The sequence below is a fragment of the Lethenteron reissneri genome, chromosome 26 (genome assembly GCF_015708825.2).
Source record: "Lethenteron reissneri isolate LAM-NWPU_2019-01 chromosome 26, ASM1570882v1, whole genome shotgun sequence".
Classification (NCBI taxonomy): Eukaryota; Metazoa; Chordata; class Hyperoartia; order Petromyzontiformes; family Petromyzontidae; genus Lethenteron; species Lethenteron reissneri.
The window spans coordinates 20,783,539-20,801,633 of NC_083804.1; the positions used below are offsets into that span (position 1 = coordinate 20,783,539).

General features: G+C 49.4%; 1 protein-coding gene across 2 annotated transcripts in view; it reads left to right on the plus strand.

The window, feature by feature from the left end:
• LOC133347854 (roundabout homolog 1-like) overlaps nt 1-18,095 on the plus strand; it is a 167,716-nt gene that overhangs the window by 85,080 nt on the left and 64,541 nt on the right. For both annotated transcript variants that reach the window (XM_061560532.1, XM_061560533.1), the window contains exon 3: nt 12,815-12,972. In XM_061560532.1, coding sequence (XP_061416516.1) covers nt 12,815-12,972 — 158 coding nt within the window. The remainder of the gene's footprint in view (nt 1-12,814; nt 12,973-18,095) is intronic.

The following is an 18,095-nucleotide window of genomic DNA, read 5'->3' on the forward strand; positions in this document are numbered from 1 at the left end:
CTTTATTTAATTAAATTTCGCAAGCAGTTTCCACAAGGCCCTTTCTCGCAAGAAAGAGAGAGATGATGTCTCGTTGAAGTCGGATCCACTTAATTCAAAGTCAAGTGCATCGGAGCGGCTGGCGATGTTGGTAGCTCCTCTTCGGCCCTACTTGGCACAGCGTCCCGCGCTGTCGGGGAAATCCAGCGACACAGACTGCTCGACGCAGACTGCTCGACGCAGCATGACGTCGCCGAGGTCCCGGCTCGACACGGCCGTGACAACGCGTCGCTTGGCTACGACGCGACGGCTCTGACTCCCCAGTCTGGCCTGCATCCCACCGGGTGGCCGCTCCGTGTGTATTGCCCCCCCCCCCAACATCCCCAACGGGCACGGCGAGGGAGGCTTAAGTCTTCCGCGCTCGCACGGTCGCCCTCCCGGGAGGAAGTTGGGCGAGCGGAAACGTGCAGCGGTGCAGCGTTGCAGCGTCCTCTTCGCTCGCGCTGCTAGGTTGCGAGGTGCAGCTCACTCTGTTTGTGCGGCGTGAGCTAATCGACGGTGGCGTATGTTTTACACACACGACGAGCGGCTCGCGCGCACAACAAGGGCCCCGAGTGAAATGTGCATCGCGTGCATTTAGCGTCGCTTCTGCCCCCGTACCCTTAATTGAGTGGTCAGAAACAGAACTACGGGCATGAATGTACACGATTCATGGTGTTCGTGAAGGGCACACCTATTTAAAAGCTTACGGGTTTTCCTATTCTTTTTCGTTATCCTTATCATCGTAATCATTGATTCATGGAATTGTTTGATGGAAGGATAATGTTGTCATTTCACAATTGTGGGTAATTACATAAATGTACCCAAGACACTACCACCATCTAAGCGATGAGTTGCATCCTTTTGAAACAGCAGCTGGGGTCATTATGAAATTCGTGCAACACCTTTAGTATCGACATCACTTCAATGTTTTTTCACCTGGCAACATTAGATACATTCCTACGGTAATCGTACACCGTCCGCAAATCGACGTGCAGTGCTAAGAATATTGTAAGGAAAAAATTACGGGAAAAAAACCTGTCGAGGCTACGTTTAAAGAATTCTGCGAGTGTGCAGAGTTAAGGATCTGGGACTTGTTTTGGCTGTAAGAGGCAGCCTTGCCCTCATGATGTCTCCAAAATCGCAGCGTCTAAACGCTCATACGGGTCTTACAGTCTCTGTTGCATGCGCGCGTATTATGTGTAGGATTAATTTTTTTAAATATTTGTATAAACTTCATTCTGCACGAGGGGGTGGGTAGGGGGGTTTGAAGAGGGCATTTGGACTTGCTGGCTGGTGCTTTGTTTATTATCCGGGGCCTAATCCGTGGAGGTTAGCCGACGGGTCTGGGCTCGTTCCGCTCGGCTGAGGCAAGGGTGGCAGAAACGCAAGGGACCTCAAAACGGCTACCTAAGCATTTCCAACCGGTGAGCAAAATGTTGAGCTCTTTGTTCAATTAATTTATTTCACAATACTTTGATGCGAATACAATTGAATTACGTATCATTAATGCCTAACATTTAGGATATTATTACATTGTCTTTTTAAAAATATATATTCCTGATATTTTATTTCGAGTCTCCCTTGCAAAAGAAATGTTTTAGTCAATGGGGGGTCTCACCTGTTCACAAATGAAGGTCATCGAGCGATGGATTGGCATTTAAATTTTTTCTCAGTAAAGCGTTCATCAGCCCGTCTGCTCCGTTGGCTCACTCGACACCGGGAGCAATTCTTTTTAAAGCATGTGGGATTAAAATCTGCCGAGACGTGTGGAAAAAAACTCGGCCTCCTGACGGGGGCACGCCAGGCACGGTGGTACACTCTCAACCGGCTGCAAGGTGGTCCACGAAAATGGTAGTACAGCAGTTAGGTTACTGACCTATCTCTGCGGGCACGTGCACATACGGTTTCTCCAAGTTCTCCCGCTTTTGCTCAAAGAACACCGCACCAAAAAAAGATGCAGCCAAACATCCCAAGCAGCATTCTCCTGGAAAAACATAAAAAAAACCCATTTTAAAACTCGCCGTGGCTTTCGCCCGGTTAAGTAAAAGACTTTTGTGATTATTTGCGGGGGCCCGTTCGCTGCCGATGACCAAACAGCTGCCGGCCATCCTTCCATGGCTCACGCTCGTTCGTAAGCCGATCCCCCCCCCCCCTCAGCACGCTGCGCTCGCTTGCCATCGCCGCAGCTGCCGGTGGCGGAAATTACAAACACGTGCTCTCTCGTCGGTGGGTGCGCAGGCTAGAAGAAGAAGAAGAAGGGCCCCTTTTCTTTTCGGAGGAACTCTCCTCCTCTCGTCGGAGTCTCAACGTGAGAGCAATGATCCCGTCAACACGCCCGCCCCCACCCACCCCCCGTTTTTTTTTTGATGTCGGTGTAAGTAAAGCGAAATGTCACGCCACGTGTGTGCCGACGTGCGAAAAAAATGTGGGGACCCGCCGGAGATAATTGCGCGACGGTCCCGAATAGCGCCTAGGCTATGGCGGGGACGCGGGCAGCCCGTGTTTTATTTGAGATGCGTTTCAACCTAAGGCAGGAATCGGAGCCACCGTCGGGTCTTTGTGTCTCGGCCCGATGATGAATGCGTTCCTGCTGCAGCTGAAATGTCACTCTATTAAAACACAAGCCGCTCGCGCGTGATCTCCCAAGGCTTGGATTTATCGCAGTTCGTGGAGCAGCGGGGTTCCCGTTTTCACGAGTTCAAATCATTGGTCAGGATGAACTCAGCCTCGTGTCCCACAGGGGGCCGGTAAAATGAGTGCTTGCGGGTGATCGCTGCTTTGTGCGTGGGAAGTCAACACCCGTTATATGGGAAAGATCCATCCCTGTCATCGAAACTAGAAATCCTCACCACTGACTCAAGATTGGTGGTAAAATGAGCCCCAACCAATACTCATTTGAGACCGAGAAAACGTTACATCTTTGTCATGCGTGCATGTGTTTGTGCTCGCTGTCATCCCCATGTGGGAACGGTGGTGCTCTCAACCCAACAATATAAGTTCGATTCCCGACTATGGTCAACTATCCTCAGTGGTGATTGATATCTGCACTGGTCTTAGGCTCCCCCGAGTATGACTTAACCTGCAATGAGTAGAGTGCCGTGTCGGCAATCATGGCACTTGGCTCAACAGTATGTAAAACTACACGGAAAACCCTTGTGTCTTGGTCCCTGTTGCTGTAGCGACGAGCACCCTCACTCCCCAGCTTCACTGTGCGTTTCCACTCACAGCTCAGTTGGCATACCATCCAGGTCGACCTTCTCCAGGCAGTTGGCTGGCCACTTTAGCCCGTGGTCAGGGCTTGCTTCGCGGGGCAGGCTTACCCTGCGAGACTGTTACATAATGAATAAAGCACTATTGTTATGGATTGTCGGCAATAAAATAATAGACAGACGAGAGTCTGTTTCACCACGAAAACTAAAATAATATTTTGTCCCACGTGCCCGTGGGCTTTCTGGACCGATGTTTTCCAGCAGGATGTCTTCTTTCTTCGAAAGCAGGCAAACTCTGAATCTGAGTCTTAAAACATTAGCCTTGTCCTGCTGGTCACGGGGCTGGAGATCACTGGTGCAAACTGACTTGGGTGACGACCTTTATCCTTCCCGAGACAACAGGCTGCAATGGGAGGGTCTAGCGGAGCGCCCCGGATTGTTTAAGCCCACACCTGCGATGGTTATCGGTTCCACTTCTCATCTTGAAAGGCACATGGTGGTGACAGATGGCCCTGACGTGACGGTGGCTTGTCGCGGCACTGATTAGAAACCTCTCCAAACGTCACGACGCCCTTTGGCTCCACACTTCTGCCGACAAATTGAACTTTGTTTATGTATTTATTTTGTTTCCCCACGCATTCCTATGCAGGGTAATGTTCGTCGCACGACAAAGTCGACGCAGTATTTACCATTTTCAGACCTGAAATGTAGTAAAATTTAGTGAGGAACCAAATGTTTTATGATGGTGCTGGGTGTTTTTAGGCTTTGGTGACTGGGCCGAGACGATCAAACTCAACGAACTTGTAATCTCGGTTTAATCACAGGTGGCTGAAACCCAAACTCGAACCCAGTGTCTGAATGGTTCCTGCTCAAGGCGCTGACCTCTGAGTCATCCAGCCACCTCGGCCCCATAACTTTACGAAATTTTCATAAATTCTTGATTCATGGTAAAACAGCGTGACAAGCGGAGACATTTACAATCATTAAATGGCATCACATTCCGAAAGGTTTTTGTGGTTCAGTAGCTGGGAACGTGTTGCATAACTCACGCCCGAGGTCGAACGTGGGACACCGTGTGGCGCAGGCGGAGCCGTCCCTAGGCTATGGCAAATCGGGACGACTGCCCCGGGCCCCGCGTTTTGGGGGGCACCTCGCGCTTCGACGTCACGGTGTCAGATGTAATACTTCCGGTTTAGTTTGCAGGCGTCGGGGGCCGACGCAGTGTGATTGTCCCCGGGCCCTGCACCCCCCCCCCCCCCCGTGGACGACCCTGCGCACAGTTGACTTGCGTATATGAGTGAGGCCAGCGTCACGATGCCCCTGTGAGCCCTAAACCCTCCCCCAGGGGGGCCACCGGCGGCAGCGAAGGGGTGGGGTGGGGAGGGTCTGGGGAACACCAAGCCGGGGGGCAAGACTCCAAGTGGAGACAGGGATATTAAATTTACTGCTGCTGTGATTACCACCCCATGGCTGATACTATCAGCGTGCCATTAAAGCGAGCTCGTTCGGAGGAGTTGTTTAAAAACAAGGGAAGGGTGAAATTAAATGGCACCAAACAAAGTTGCCGTGTGTACACCGGTGTGTGTGTGTGCGTGCGCGCGTATCGCTTGAATTACATGCGGCGGTCGTCATTTTAGCCTCAGGTTCATCAATGGACCCTTGAATCATTTTGTTCGCAGAAATTACATCAGCTGACCCTCATGGTGGGGCCATTTCAAAGCCCGCCCCCCCCTCCCTGGCTACTTATTCTACATAAACTTTAAACACAAGACCGTGAGCATATTAGGAAATTCGAGACATCCTATGGAGCGTTCGGAAAAGTACGTGGGATTGGGAGGCCGACTGGCGGTCAAGATTAATGACGGAGTTGCAGGCAAAGGAGACAAAAACCACTATCGGGGATGGAGGCCATGAAATCAGCTCGATGGATTGTTGCATCCCGAGACCACGGCTTTGGGGAGGAGGTCTGGGAGGCCGTCATCCAAGAGTGGGTATATCACAGCCGATGGTGATTCAACAAAAGAGCAAACATGCCGATTACCCCCTATTTAACTCGGTTCTCCATTCATTCAACGAAAACTGGAAGCACTGCCCTGGTGGGGTTGTGCATTCAATACCGTACGCGTATGGTACACATATAGGTGTTGCCGCTGTTGCGACTGAGCAAGTGCGGGCCCACTCAATATTTGCTGTTATTTGCATATCTATTTCCCCACATCAGTCATTGCTCACTGCATTTTTTTTTTGTCAAACGTGTTCCGTTCATTGATTGCGCCTCGTGGTGTCCGTTGCGGTAATAGACTGACAGACCGGGTTCACAATGTCGTTGTGTGTGCGTGTGCTTGTGTTTGTGTGTGCGTGTGCTTGTGTGTGCGGGCGGAGAGCGGTGGTGTAGTGGTTAGCGCTCCATTGCGCTACGAACCCAGCGACCCGGCTTCGATTCCCGCTCACGGCCAACACCCAGTGGCGACGATTATCTGAACCTCCCCTAGGTCGACTCAGTCCTCAAATTAACACCTGGTGCGATGTGTAAACATCGTCACTAGAGAGACAAAGGCGGCCGGGCGTGGTGTTGGCCCACTTACCCCCTCGTGTGCCGTGCCGGCCTTCATAGGTGCTCGCTAACAGCACTTGCCCCAACAGTCTGTTACAGGTTGCCCCGTGTGTGCGTGCAGTCGGGCTTGGCAGTCATCCCACTGTGCCACTCGCTGTGTGCACAGTGGGTGGTGGTGCTGGTGGTGCTTCTCTGCCGAGGGGTGGTTGTCGATGTCGTGAGCCAGGTGGTGGAAGGGTTGGCGGCTTTTGGCGAGTGTATTCTGTTTGTAGTTTGCCGTTTAATAGTTGCTTGTTGTTGTTCGTGTTGTCGTCGTGGTCGTGACACGCACAGCTTGTGTTGCCCACAAAAAAAGAGGCAGGATCATGATTATTACACTGAGGTCAGCAAGCACAAGGAGGTTGTTGTGGAACAGTGCCACTTCCCATCTTGATAATCATAAAAGGGTTCATCTGGCATTCAAAGGCCATGGGGTTCAAACGCTGAGTGACCCTAATATGTTCCTGATTGATTTATTGAACCTCTTTGAAAATGCAAAAACATGAAAAAGTAAACAGCGAGAGGCTGTTAAAGACCCACCCCGGCAGACGGCTCCCCCGCCAGATTGACATTCCTTTGGTTGTTCAACATTTTTTTCCGTCATCTTCTCCCCCCTCTCCCTTAGCCAACTATCTCACGAAATAATTGCGCCCACCGCTCGCTCCGTGGCCGCCCTTTGCCTGATGTTTGCGAGGGCCCTGAGGCGCAACGGCACGGATGCCGGAGGTTAAAACCGCACGGTGCCGTGCGGCGATGAGAGGGGGGCTGGGGGGATGGGGGGCCGGGGAGAGGGGGGGGCGGGGGGATGGGGGGGTGAGCTGAGGGGGGTGGGAATCCCCATGTCTCCCGTGCCCTTTTCCAGCTTGGCAACGGACCTCGCTGCCGGTGCCACAGACGTCGGGGACACAAATGATGACAGTGACGCAGGGCCAACGCGGTGGCCTCACGCCCGCCGTTGGCGCGGGGACAAATGGAAACGCGACTTAACGTACGACAGGGGCCAGATGCACGGGGCTTGACAGGCGGCCGTTTGGGTCGAAGGCGGATAAAACTGATCGGAGGTCCGCGCGAGGAAATTTACGAACGTTCCTCGCGGGCGGCCAGATATTGCGCCGTGACATCTGCGAGCAATTACCGGTTGACTGTTTGAATAACCGTGCCAAGTGATTAATCGCTCCTGGGTGGGATAGAAGCTGAGAGATGTAGTGTCATCTGTGACCGCCTGTGGGAAATGTCGAGACTTTATGCGACTCGAGGGAGACTATCCCGATGTGGATAGAGGCTCTCGTTTTTTTTTCTTCTTTCTTTTGAATGCGCAGCTTCACTCGTGTTCGGTTTAGGTTCAAGCAGTCTGGTGGAACTGCGTAATGAATCTAAACCAAATAGCGGATGTTAAGGCTACACGATCGCAGCGGCCCTCAGCCCACGAGGCTGACCCTGGGCACCGGGGAAGCCGATGAGGCGGCCATGTGGAAAGAGTCAAATGGGCAATCATTAATTGGATGGGACTTTGTTGGCGGACGTGATGCTCAGACGAAGACGGAACAAATTACGGGCAGTGTTGGTTTGTCGTGCTCGGTGACTCATAGACTATTGTCTGGCTGGTGGTTCTTTCCGCATTCATTGTTTGTTTATTAGGAAAGAGTGTGTGCACATGTGAGCGCCTGCGTGTGTGTGCCTGCGTGTGTGTGCCTGCATGTATCATTACCAGAAAAATGTCCCATTCAAATCAAAGACTTTCTTTTTTAAAATCTAACCACATGAGAGCCTTTAAAGATTTATTAAAATAAACATTTTTGAGAATATAGGCTGTTCTAGTTGTTCAACAGAAAATACAGCTATCTTTGACAGGCCTATGTTTGTCCAATGCTGCATGAAGGCCTGCTTGCGGTGTTGGGATTGTTTGGCCATACTTCACCACACTGGCCAGTGTGGGTTGGTGAAGAGGGGGGCCCAGGACGAGGTCAGCTATCACTCGCCACTGTTTCTAGCCATGGCCTGGATTTGAACTCAGGCCTGGTTTGCACTCAGGACACCGGGCTCATAGCACATTGTGCGAACCTGCCACCTCTGTAGTTGTTTAGGTAAAAAAGTTATTTTCTTTAGAAATGTAAATAAACATTTTAAACTGGTGTAATTGTATTGATTGTGATACCAGCAGACACTGGCCCGCTGTTGTGAGCGATGTTATTGGGTCCACTTTACAGCAGACGGCCCCTTTAGGCAATTTCAAAACTTGAGATTTCCCGACGCAAACTTGAGTTAACTCTTCAGCTCCGTACACACATTTCGAGATGCGTTTTTGTCACTTACAAACCCGCTCGGTGGTGAACACGATGAGCGCTCGGAAAACCCAGCCGCCCAGCCACCCACCCAATGACCAACGTGAATATCACCCCCCCTGCAATAGAGGTACGCATTGGGAAGCGTCCAGCGGGTTCGTCGTCGTCCCTGCGTTGGGCTCCCCCCTCGACCTCGCGGCTTGACCACCCACCGTGGCGTCGGTGTGCGCGCCTGTGTCCTGCAGTGGCGGTGCTGCGCTACGCTGCGCTGCGAACCCGGTGACCCGAGTTCGATTCCCGCTCGCGGCCACCAACACGAGTGGCCATTATCTGAACCCGGTCCTGGGCCTCCCCTAGGTAGACTCAGCCTCAAATGAGTACCTGGTGCGGCGTGTTAAACATCACCACGAGGGAGACAAAGGCGGCCGGGCGTTGGTGCTGGCCGCCCACCCCCTTGTGCGCCGTGCCGGCCTTCATAGGTGCTCACGAGTAGCACTTGCCCCAACGGTCTGTTAAGGCTATGCAGGGGATCTTTGTCTTTGTTTGGAGAGGGATGGAGGTGTCCGCTGCTGCAGTGGAATACCATTGCATACATCTCCTATGATGGACCAACCAAGGCGAAACATTATATGGCGAAAAGAAATAATAATGATGCAGATTGTATCAGCAGGGCCCCTTGGCTTTATCTGACTGAAAAGCACTTAAACATTTGTGGGAAGAAACAAAAGGGAGAGACAATGGAGGTAACTAAACATTAAACAAATGAATGATGTGTGTGTAAAAAGGTCATTATTTGCAGTTAATTCTTCGACTAGGCCACATTAAACAGGGAGTGATGACAATGTGCACGGCTGTTTGCCAGCCTCCTTGCTCTGCTTAATCACTTAAATATGAGGGATGCACAGTCACTACCATAAACCATTTCTGAAAAGGCCTCAGCTATTTAAAACCGACTTCTTTCATTCCCTCCTCCACACCTCCCTTATTTTCTCTGTTTTTTTCTTTTTTTCTTGGGGCCACACAGAAGAACATGCTGGCCCGGGGTTCTGGAAGTATTTCAAAATAACTCTTGTTCACAGAATGTTAGTTTCAGGGGAAGCAATGTTGGGCAAAGATGGCCGTGTTTAGATGAAGGTAATTTTCCCTGTAGCCCCTGAGCTTCATTGCCACTGATGGGCACGGTGCCACATTCAAGCAACCCGAAGCAGGACTCTGCAACGCTTACCCCTTGACACTTCTGCATCAGCCAAACCTAAAGGGCAAAAAGTGCAAAATAAAATAAAAATCGTGCCATAGAAGTAAGACATTTATTGGTGACTTTAGGCCGCGGCAAGCCAGATGACTGATGTCGCCTGCTTTGGCTTGGAGGAAAATCACTTGGCAACAGCAGACATGAGTCTTGTTTCCTCAGCTTGCTGACACTTTGGGGAGGAAAAGTCAGTCCGTGAGAGTTTTTTTTTTATGGATGACATGCGGGCCCGTCTGCATGGAAGCCCTTGAGTGTTTGCGTTCAGGCACAATCTGTGTCTGAGTATGCGCGCGCGTGAGCTCGCGCGCCACCGGGCTCTGATAGTTTATCATGTGAGCCGCCGCCTTTCGCTGTAATTGAATAAAAGTATTGAGGTAATAGCTCTGGCAGCGATTCATGCCAAAGCGACGTGTAAACATTACGCCATACAGAGTTTTTTTTTACGCCCGTATAGCACCAGACATTCTTGTGAAACATAAATTTTTATTTTAAATAAGGCAATCAAGTTAAATTTAGAAGGGTAAAATAAAATGAAAACTATGAATCGATGCCATGGAAATTATTGCTCCATAAAGTCGTCGACGGAATTTGGAGCTGAATCTGAAGCTTGTGTAGCCCGCGGGCGATGGAGGTGGGGGGTGGTGTAGTGGACCACCTGGGGGTGGGTGATGTCGCGTGGTGTTCTGGGTCACATGGGAGTGGGTGATGTCGCGTGGTGTTCTGGGTCACACGGGAGTGGGTGATGTCGTGTGGTGTTCTGGGTCACACGGGAGTGGGTGATGTCGCGTGGTGTCTGGGTCACATGGGAGTGGGTGATGTCGCGTGGTGTTCTGGGTCACATGGGAGTGGGTGATGTGGTGGGGCGATGTCGTGGGCTGACTAGGGGGTGGGTGATGTCGCGTGGTGTCTGGGTCACACGGGAGTGGGTGATGTCGCGTGGTGTTCTGGGTCACATGGGAGTGGGTGATGTGGTGGGGCGATGTCGGGGGCTGACTAGGGGGTGGGTGATGTCGTGTGGTGTTCTGGGTCACACGGGAGTGGGTGATGTCGCGTGGTGTTCTGGGTCACACGGGAGTGGGTGATGTGGTGGGGCGATGTCGTGGGCTGACTAGGGGGTGGGTGATGTCGCGTGGTGTCTGGGTCACATGGGAGTGGGTGATGTCGTGTGGTGTTCTGGGTCACACGGGAGTGGGTGATGTGGTGGGGCGATGTCGTGGGCTGACTAGGGGGTGGGTGATGTCGTGTGGCAGTGTTGTAGGCCGACTGGGGCCGGACAACGTGGTGTGGTTGTGTTGTGTGTCGGCTGGGGGTGAGAGACACAGATAAAGGATTTCGCTCGGATTTGGGGAGCACTATCATTGGTGGAAAAGACGATGCGATGTTTGCAGCGGAGGAGGCAGGGTTGCACCTCCGTCTCCGAGGAAATCATATCACTGGGCCTTGAGCTGTCTCAGGCTTCATATCGTGCATCCCTTAGAGCCCTGCCCGTATTTTTGCACGCGGTGCTTTTATTAAAGCATATTGTAAATATCCATCAGTCGGGATACTTGCAATTTTATCAGGGAGTTCTGGTTTCCACTGTGTGCTCTCAAAAAGTTGAGAAGTTGCAGGCTTTCCGCTGTCTCCCAGGCCCGGATTAGTGCTAACAAGTTTACAAACGGCATAACCGAGGCCCTACGTCTGTCGTCATACCAAATTCCTGAGTGACTAACAACGGAGTTATTTTAAAACTATACGAGATACGTAATTAAAGCTATGTGTGCGGGATCTCAACTGGATAATTTAACACCTTTATTGGACGTAAAAAAAAAATCCACTTCCCCCATGGGGTCTTGCACTATAGCACTTAATTTGAGGAATGGGGTGAGAATTAATCACGCATCAATTATCTGTCCAGGCTTCAGACTGAGTTGTAAGAACATATCTGGGAGAGACTTCACTTTTGATAGTTTTAGTTCTGCACGTTAAGATATGACGAGTCGTCACAAAGGTTTGACGCATTATCAATCAAGATGCAAGTTTGCACAGCTTAATTTACGCCGTTATCGTAAGGACGTCATTGCACTTATTAGGTAACTTTTTAAGGTTTGTACAAACGTATATATTAAAACTAGGGGTTGTTCGGGGGCACCTTTGGCGCCCTCACAACCATTTACGGCCTTCGGCCAGGGAAGTCACTAAAAAAATTACACACGAACGACGCATTGAATTGTATTGTGTTTTGAATTTGATAATTTTATTTCTTCATTAAAAGCTTATGTAATTTTACATCTGAAGACTTCATTAAAAAGGACATTTCGTGTAAATCTTCTCTCATCGTTAAGTAGATGGCCTTGCTGGGGGTTCGGTTCGATGCGGACTTTCACCTGTTTGGGATTGCGGGATCGAGATAAGGCGACACAGAGCTGGCCGTGCGAAAAGACCGCCGTCTGCAGATCGATTCCAACGTAATCGAACGTCTGTCCCTGCGTCTCCATCGTTCATGCAGGGTGCGCGTAGGTTTACAGCGCCCCCCGCATGAAAACGACGGAAAGTGCAGTGTTCATCACAGATAGATGAAGTTGTGCGCTTATATAAGAGTATGATACAAATATGACGCTGGTGCAAATCGTTTGGAGGTTTTATTCTAAAACAATTTTTTGCTGTCGCTCATAAGTATAAGCATGTAAGGCTTTGGGGTTATATTGTGTGCTCACATGCTTTTATGTGATTCCAGTATCATGTGTGTGTATGCATGTAGAGTGTGCATCCATTGGTATGCAGAATAAGAAAAAAAATCTAAATAAATACACACTACTGCACATTGTAAGGCCCAATACTTACTCAAATAATTAAGTGATTGCGATATCGTTTTCCCCCCGCTAAATAAGATCAACAAGCATACATTGTAAGTGGTATTGGCCAAAAAAAACTTCCCGTTACTGAAACATTTCCTGCAAATGACTAAATTGGCATTATACATAGCAAGGTCTCCCCCCCTTACTGCAAAAACTTGGCAGGACCCTCCTGAAAAATAGTCTTGAGACTCAGTGAGGTTTTCCTGGGTAAACAAGCATTATAATAATACATAAAAGATTACGTTGAGGAAAAGTACTTTATATATATAAAAACACGTTAATTAGCATTGCCTTACAACAGAAAAATGCATAGCCCATCTGAAGTTTAAAGCACTAGTTTTTCTTCAGAGCAGAGGAATAGAGCAGAGGGTTATGAACTGAATTATAGTTTTGGGATTGCATTTTACTCTGTGGGGCCCAGAGAAAACTGGCATATGTTACGTAAGTTGACATATGAACCGTGTTCAATTGACACGTGAGCAGCTATACATCAGTAGACATTGCATATCACGTGTCACTCGGATAAACGTGAGACACGCGTGCTTTCCTGGACAGTGACGATGCAAAAAAAAAAAAAATCGAATTCTGACGTTTTATTTCTCGCCCGTGCCCGTTGCCCCCAGTGCTACGCGACGACTTCCGGCAGCAGCCGGCCGACGTGGTGGCGGCGGCGGGGGAGGCGGCCATGCTGGAGTGCGTGCCGCCACGCGGCCACCCCGAGCCGACCGTCTCGTGGAAGAAGGACGGCGTGATTCTACGCGGTGGAAACGACGCCGTCAGGGTGAGTGAGCGGTCGCCCTCCTCGCCTGAGAGGGGGCGGTTTAGAGGGGGGGGGGGAGTTGGATGTGGGGACAGGCGATTCCACGATTTCGGACGCACTTTGTGGATGCTTTCAAACGTGGTGGAATTCAAGTGCGGACTGGAACTGAACTTTTGAACTAATGAACTTCTTTCGCTCGGTATGTAACCAACCGTGCTAATCGGAAGTTGGGGGGGGGCACGTTGAGTATTTCTTCTCTGAAGCTTTCAGCATTACTGCTGGGCACCTTCAACTCCTGAAGATGCTCGCAGTAGGGAAACCACGGTGATTGCGCTCACTCCGTTCTTCTCTCATTTATTCGTGAGGCGGTTGCTGACTCGATCCGACTCCGCACTCACGAACCCTGCCGTCCTGCGCCAGGCACCCAGACAACTTAAAAAAAAGATTATTGATTGAATTATTACGCTGGGTACCATGGAAAATTGTGCTCGGTCAGTTCGCTCTGTTACACCTAAACATTACGCGAGCTCCGGTCAGCCATTAAACAAAGACAGTCACCACATCGCACGCTTTCAGGTGCGCTCCTCCGGCTGTCTGGGATGCTCTTCCTTCCGACATTAGGAAGCCACTGCAGCTACTTTTGTATCTAGATTGAAAACTAAGTTCTTGAGAACTGCTTATTATGTTTCGTTTTTTGTCCTTCCCCCACACCTCGGATTAGCACGATTGGTTACGTATGGTCCGAAAGAGGTTCAACATACATACAGTGTGTGCAAGTTGTGCGATTATGCGGAAACATAATTGCAAGGGCGATGCAGGCAGTTTAGGCGCATCAAGAAAATAGGTATCTTCATGTGTTGCACCAATCAGCTGCGTGTAACAACACTTGGCGCCTGTGAAAGCCCATATTTGTGGCTTGCGTTAAACTCAGTGATTATCAGGCGCTGTCTGTGCCCCATGCTGTATTTCCAGTGCAACCGAAGAGTGACCTGATATGTACTTTGTTAACGTTGGCAGAGCTTGACTCCATCATCAACACGCTGCCTTATGACTGGGAAAATACAGATACAGTATTAACGTGGCGAATGTTTCCAATTGTCCTATGTTTTTTTTATACTTCTATAAACTTGCAGTGGTCTTCATGTCAACAGTGTGGCAAATCGCCAAGGTGATGTGTATTGGTTGTTTTGTCAACTTGTAAGTCTGGCCATTGCTGTTAATACATTATAAGATATGAATCTGGCCCCTGGTGTAATGTATTATACAAAAAAACCACAATGGGTTGAGCCTGTGGTTCTCCAGAGTAGAACATTTGTCTGAAAAATATTCGTCTATTATGTACAGTACATGGCTGTATATTATGTCTGGCTGGGTGGCACAGCGGTGGAGTTTGTGGCTTCCTTTCAGAAGGTTGGAAGTTCAATCCTGCTGCGGTAGATACATTGAGTCCTGCTCTGTGAGAAGTCAACAGTGATCGTCTAATGAAAATACTTGCCCCCACCATATGACTGTGGAATTTCCACCACAGGCTAAGGGCTGCACCATGCTCACTCAAGGAGGGAAACCACATCGACATTGATTGAGTGTACAATTTAGAATATAGAATACTTTAGACATTGATTATACCATTGTTATATTGCTGTCAGCTCGGGGAGGTGTTCTTCCAGCTGTGGATAGATCAAGGCTAATGTTAATAATGATGGTGGTGTGTATATTTCTATTAAAGTGTCAGTGCTTGTTGAAGTTGATGGTGGAAAAGTATTTCAGTCATAAACTGTGCACGACCGCCAGCAGTGGATAGATTAAATCTGCTGCTGCTGATGATGATGTGTATATTTCCGTTAAACTAAACGAACAAAAACTAAAATAAACTTATTTTATTTCACCAAGTAAGGCCCACTGAGCTATATAGCTGTTCTATTTAGAACCGACCTGGCCACAATTGATGATAGCTCAAAGAAGTGGCTTACCATGTAGAAATTATACCATGTGGAAATTAAAGAACAGTGCTTGCCAAGGGAGGTGGTGGAAAAGCATTGTCAGCCTTTGTTTCTTCATTGCCGCCCTTTGATTCGTGCTAAAGGCAAGATTACAAAAAAATGAAAGTGAGAATTTTGCAAGGTAATAAAATATTTATGAAACAATGTATTCAGGATTTTCTTGATTAGCATTGAAGTTCACGCGTAAAAAAATCATCCAAAATTTACGGTTGGGTTTTTTTTTAAAAGGTCACTGTTAAAAAAAAGAATACACGAGAAAATAACTATTTGAATGCCAAATTAATGAATTAACGATGAAATGCATTTGTAGTCACTGTGCCAATTTATATTTGATTTTAGTTTGCATATTTCACTTCTGTGTTATTTGTATGATAGTGCGTCTGTGTGTTGTGCGAGCTCTGTAAACCAGCTGTGGGGGCTTGAACCTGTCAGCCTAAGAATACGCGCAAGTGTAATACATTTGAATCTGTGCCAGATCCTCCAATACTACCGATGTCCTAGGTAAAAATTCTCAGCTCTTATCCTTAGCCATGATCTATCAACTGCTGGGTGTAGGCACTCCTAAGCCACAGTTTTGTGTTCAGTGAGCTAAAAGAACCTCAGCCCCAGTCACCGATGACTGCATACAAAATTGTAGAAATTCGGTTTTGGATTTCATGAACCCCATCTCATCTCAAAATTATACGACTAAACGTAATATGCACTAGAATGCGTTAGACAGGGTGAACCACTCCCCTGTATGGGCGTGCCGAGTGCTGTAAAGTGGTTGGTGCAAGATCGGCCCCCTTGAAGGATATCATTAAAATACAAAAACCCTGCAATATCATAGCTTGTAATTCCAGAACGAGACACATTGGCTCTGCACTGGCGGTCCTAGAGTACAGCAAGCACACATTCTCCTTGGTTGCTGAATACCGACCGCTTGATTGGGCTATAATTGGTGAACACAAAAAAATAAACAAAAGAGAATGCGTGCGAGCGAGAGAGAGAGAGCGCGAGGCGTGGGGGCAGAGTGGCAGGCATTCCCAGGCGTGCGCTGGTCCTGATGAGCCGCTGACGGATGAAAGTTTAACCCCTGCAACATCCACGCGATCCGTGCAATCCAGAGCCGGGAGTAAATTTAGATTTCGGCAAACAAGTGCGTTGAGACGGGCTGCATTTCTGGGAAAAAGGCTGGCCCAGAGTGCGAGCGAGCACCTTGGTTGCTCGAAACAAGTTTTTAGCACCGAGATTGGTTTTGGACTTTGTGCGAAAAGCTCGTGATGTTCGTGTCAACGAGAAGCAAGTTTTTTTTAAATAGCTGTTTTCACACCCGTCTTGCCTGTCAATTTCCCCCTCAACTTTCTGCTTTCCCGAGGGACGTGGTGGAGGGGCCGCGTTGGTGGGGGTTCGAGGGTGGCGAGCGACCTGGGAGGGTAGGCTGGGGTTGGGGGGTTGGGGAATTGTTGGGGGGGTTTGTTGACCACCGTAGCAGCAGCAGCAACAGCAGCGGCAGAAGTAGTGGCGTAAATGGTTCCTTTCTTTTTCGACCCTCTTTACATCATGCGTGGACAGAAATGTGCAGCGCGATGGGAAAAACACGCATTTGATGTGAGGCCCCCTGACGCGACGTTGCCCCGTCTCGTGTTCCTTCAGGCGTGTCGTGTGCAACAGGTGGCAGCACGGAGAGTTTTTTTTTGGGGGGGGGGGGCGGTGTGCGAACGTCTGTGTCCTGATAGGGGGGGGGGGGTCCGTGGTCGTCTCCAAAGAATAGCAGTCGCCTCCAAGACGCGACCTGTCAGTTGTGGCCGGGGTGGACGTGGATGGGGGGGGGGAGCAGGGGACGGGAGGGGTAGCGCACGTGGAGCGGTGGGGGAGAGGTGGGGACAGAGTGGGTAGACCTGTGCTGCCCCCACCTCCCCTCAAGCCAGCGAACTCCCCACAAAAGTGCTGATTAAAGCATTAGGACGTGATTGCTGTGCCCCTGGTGATGACCCATTTCTCAATTCTTAAACATCCTTTTTTTTTGTAATGAAACCCTCCCGTAGCTGTAAATTACATTCTTTGAAAATGTGCGCTTTGCTTCACAGATATAATTCCTGAGCTGTGGGATAAGAAATCTTAGCTGTGGTCACAAAAAAAAAAAATCGTTCCTGGTGTGCTTTCGTCTGTCTGTGCTCTGATGCACGTAGCGGCTGTGAGGTGACATAATGCATTCTGGCTGTTTTCATTTCTCCGCTGCAGTAATTGACGTGATGAGATGTCCAGTTTGGCATCTCTCTCTGTCTCTCCACTCTGTCCGTATTTTTTCTTTTTTTGTTCCCCTTCCTCATCATCTCTTCTCCCCGTCTGGCCCCGTCTCTCTCTCTCTTTCTCGAACACGGTTCATTCGCGGCTAATGCACGAGCCTGCCATTGTACCGCACTTCTGGGTGCAATTTACAACATCGTTGCGAATGGGAAATGACATTGCTGGTGTCGCGATAATTTCAAGGGGCTCCTTATCAAACCACCCAAACACCCGTGATTGCTCCGAACACCCACCTCGTTGTCGTGGCATACGCTATCGAGATCCCGCGCTTGCCCGTTCTCCTGCACGTGCTCGGGTTTCATTTTTGTCGCCGGCGTTTTTTGGCTCCTGAATGTCCAACCGCAAAGACGACAGCCGCGTGTGCACGTAACTCGCTCTCAAGACAGATCAAGAAATGAGACCCGCGGGGGAAGGCAAGGGCGGCTGTAATCAGCCTCATTGTCTGCCAGTGTATGAACTCCGTGCCAGGCGCGTCCCGTGCCAAGAAAGCAACTTCAGATGCTGCTGCGGATAAATGTTTTATTTACGCGCTGGGAATTGACGTAGAAGCACATTTTCGAGGTTTGTGTTGCGGCAGGATTTGACCCAAATAGGTGACTTTGTCCAGGGACATGGAATTTGACACACGAGGCTTGGCTCTTTGTTGCCCAGTTTTTGTAACGTGCACTGGATCGCGGTACATTGTGTGTCCTCACATCCAGTTATTCATGAGCACTCCATAAATTCGGTAGAAAAAATAGCACAGATGCACATATCCTTGAATTCCCACGAGCATTTTTGGCCTTTAACCTCACGCTGAGTTGATATGATTGGATATGAATGTGACTCTGCAATAATTAAAATTGGTCACTTTAC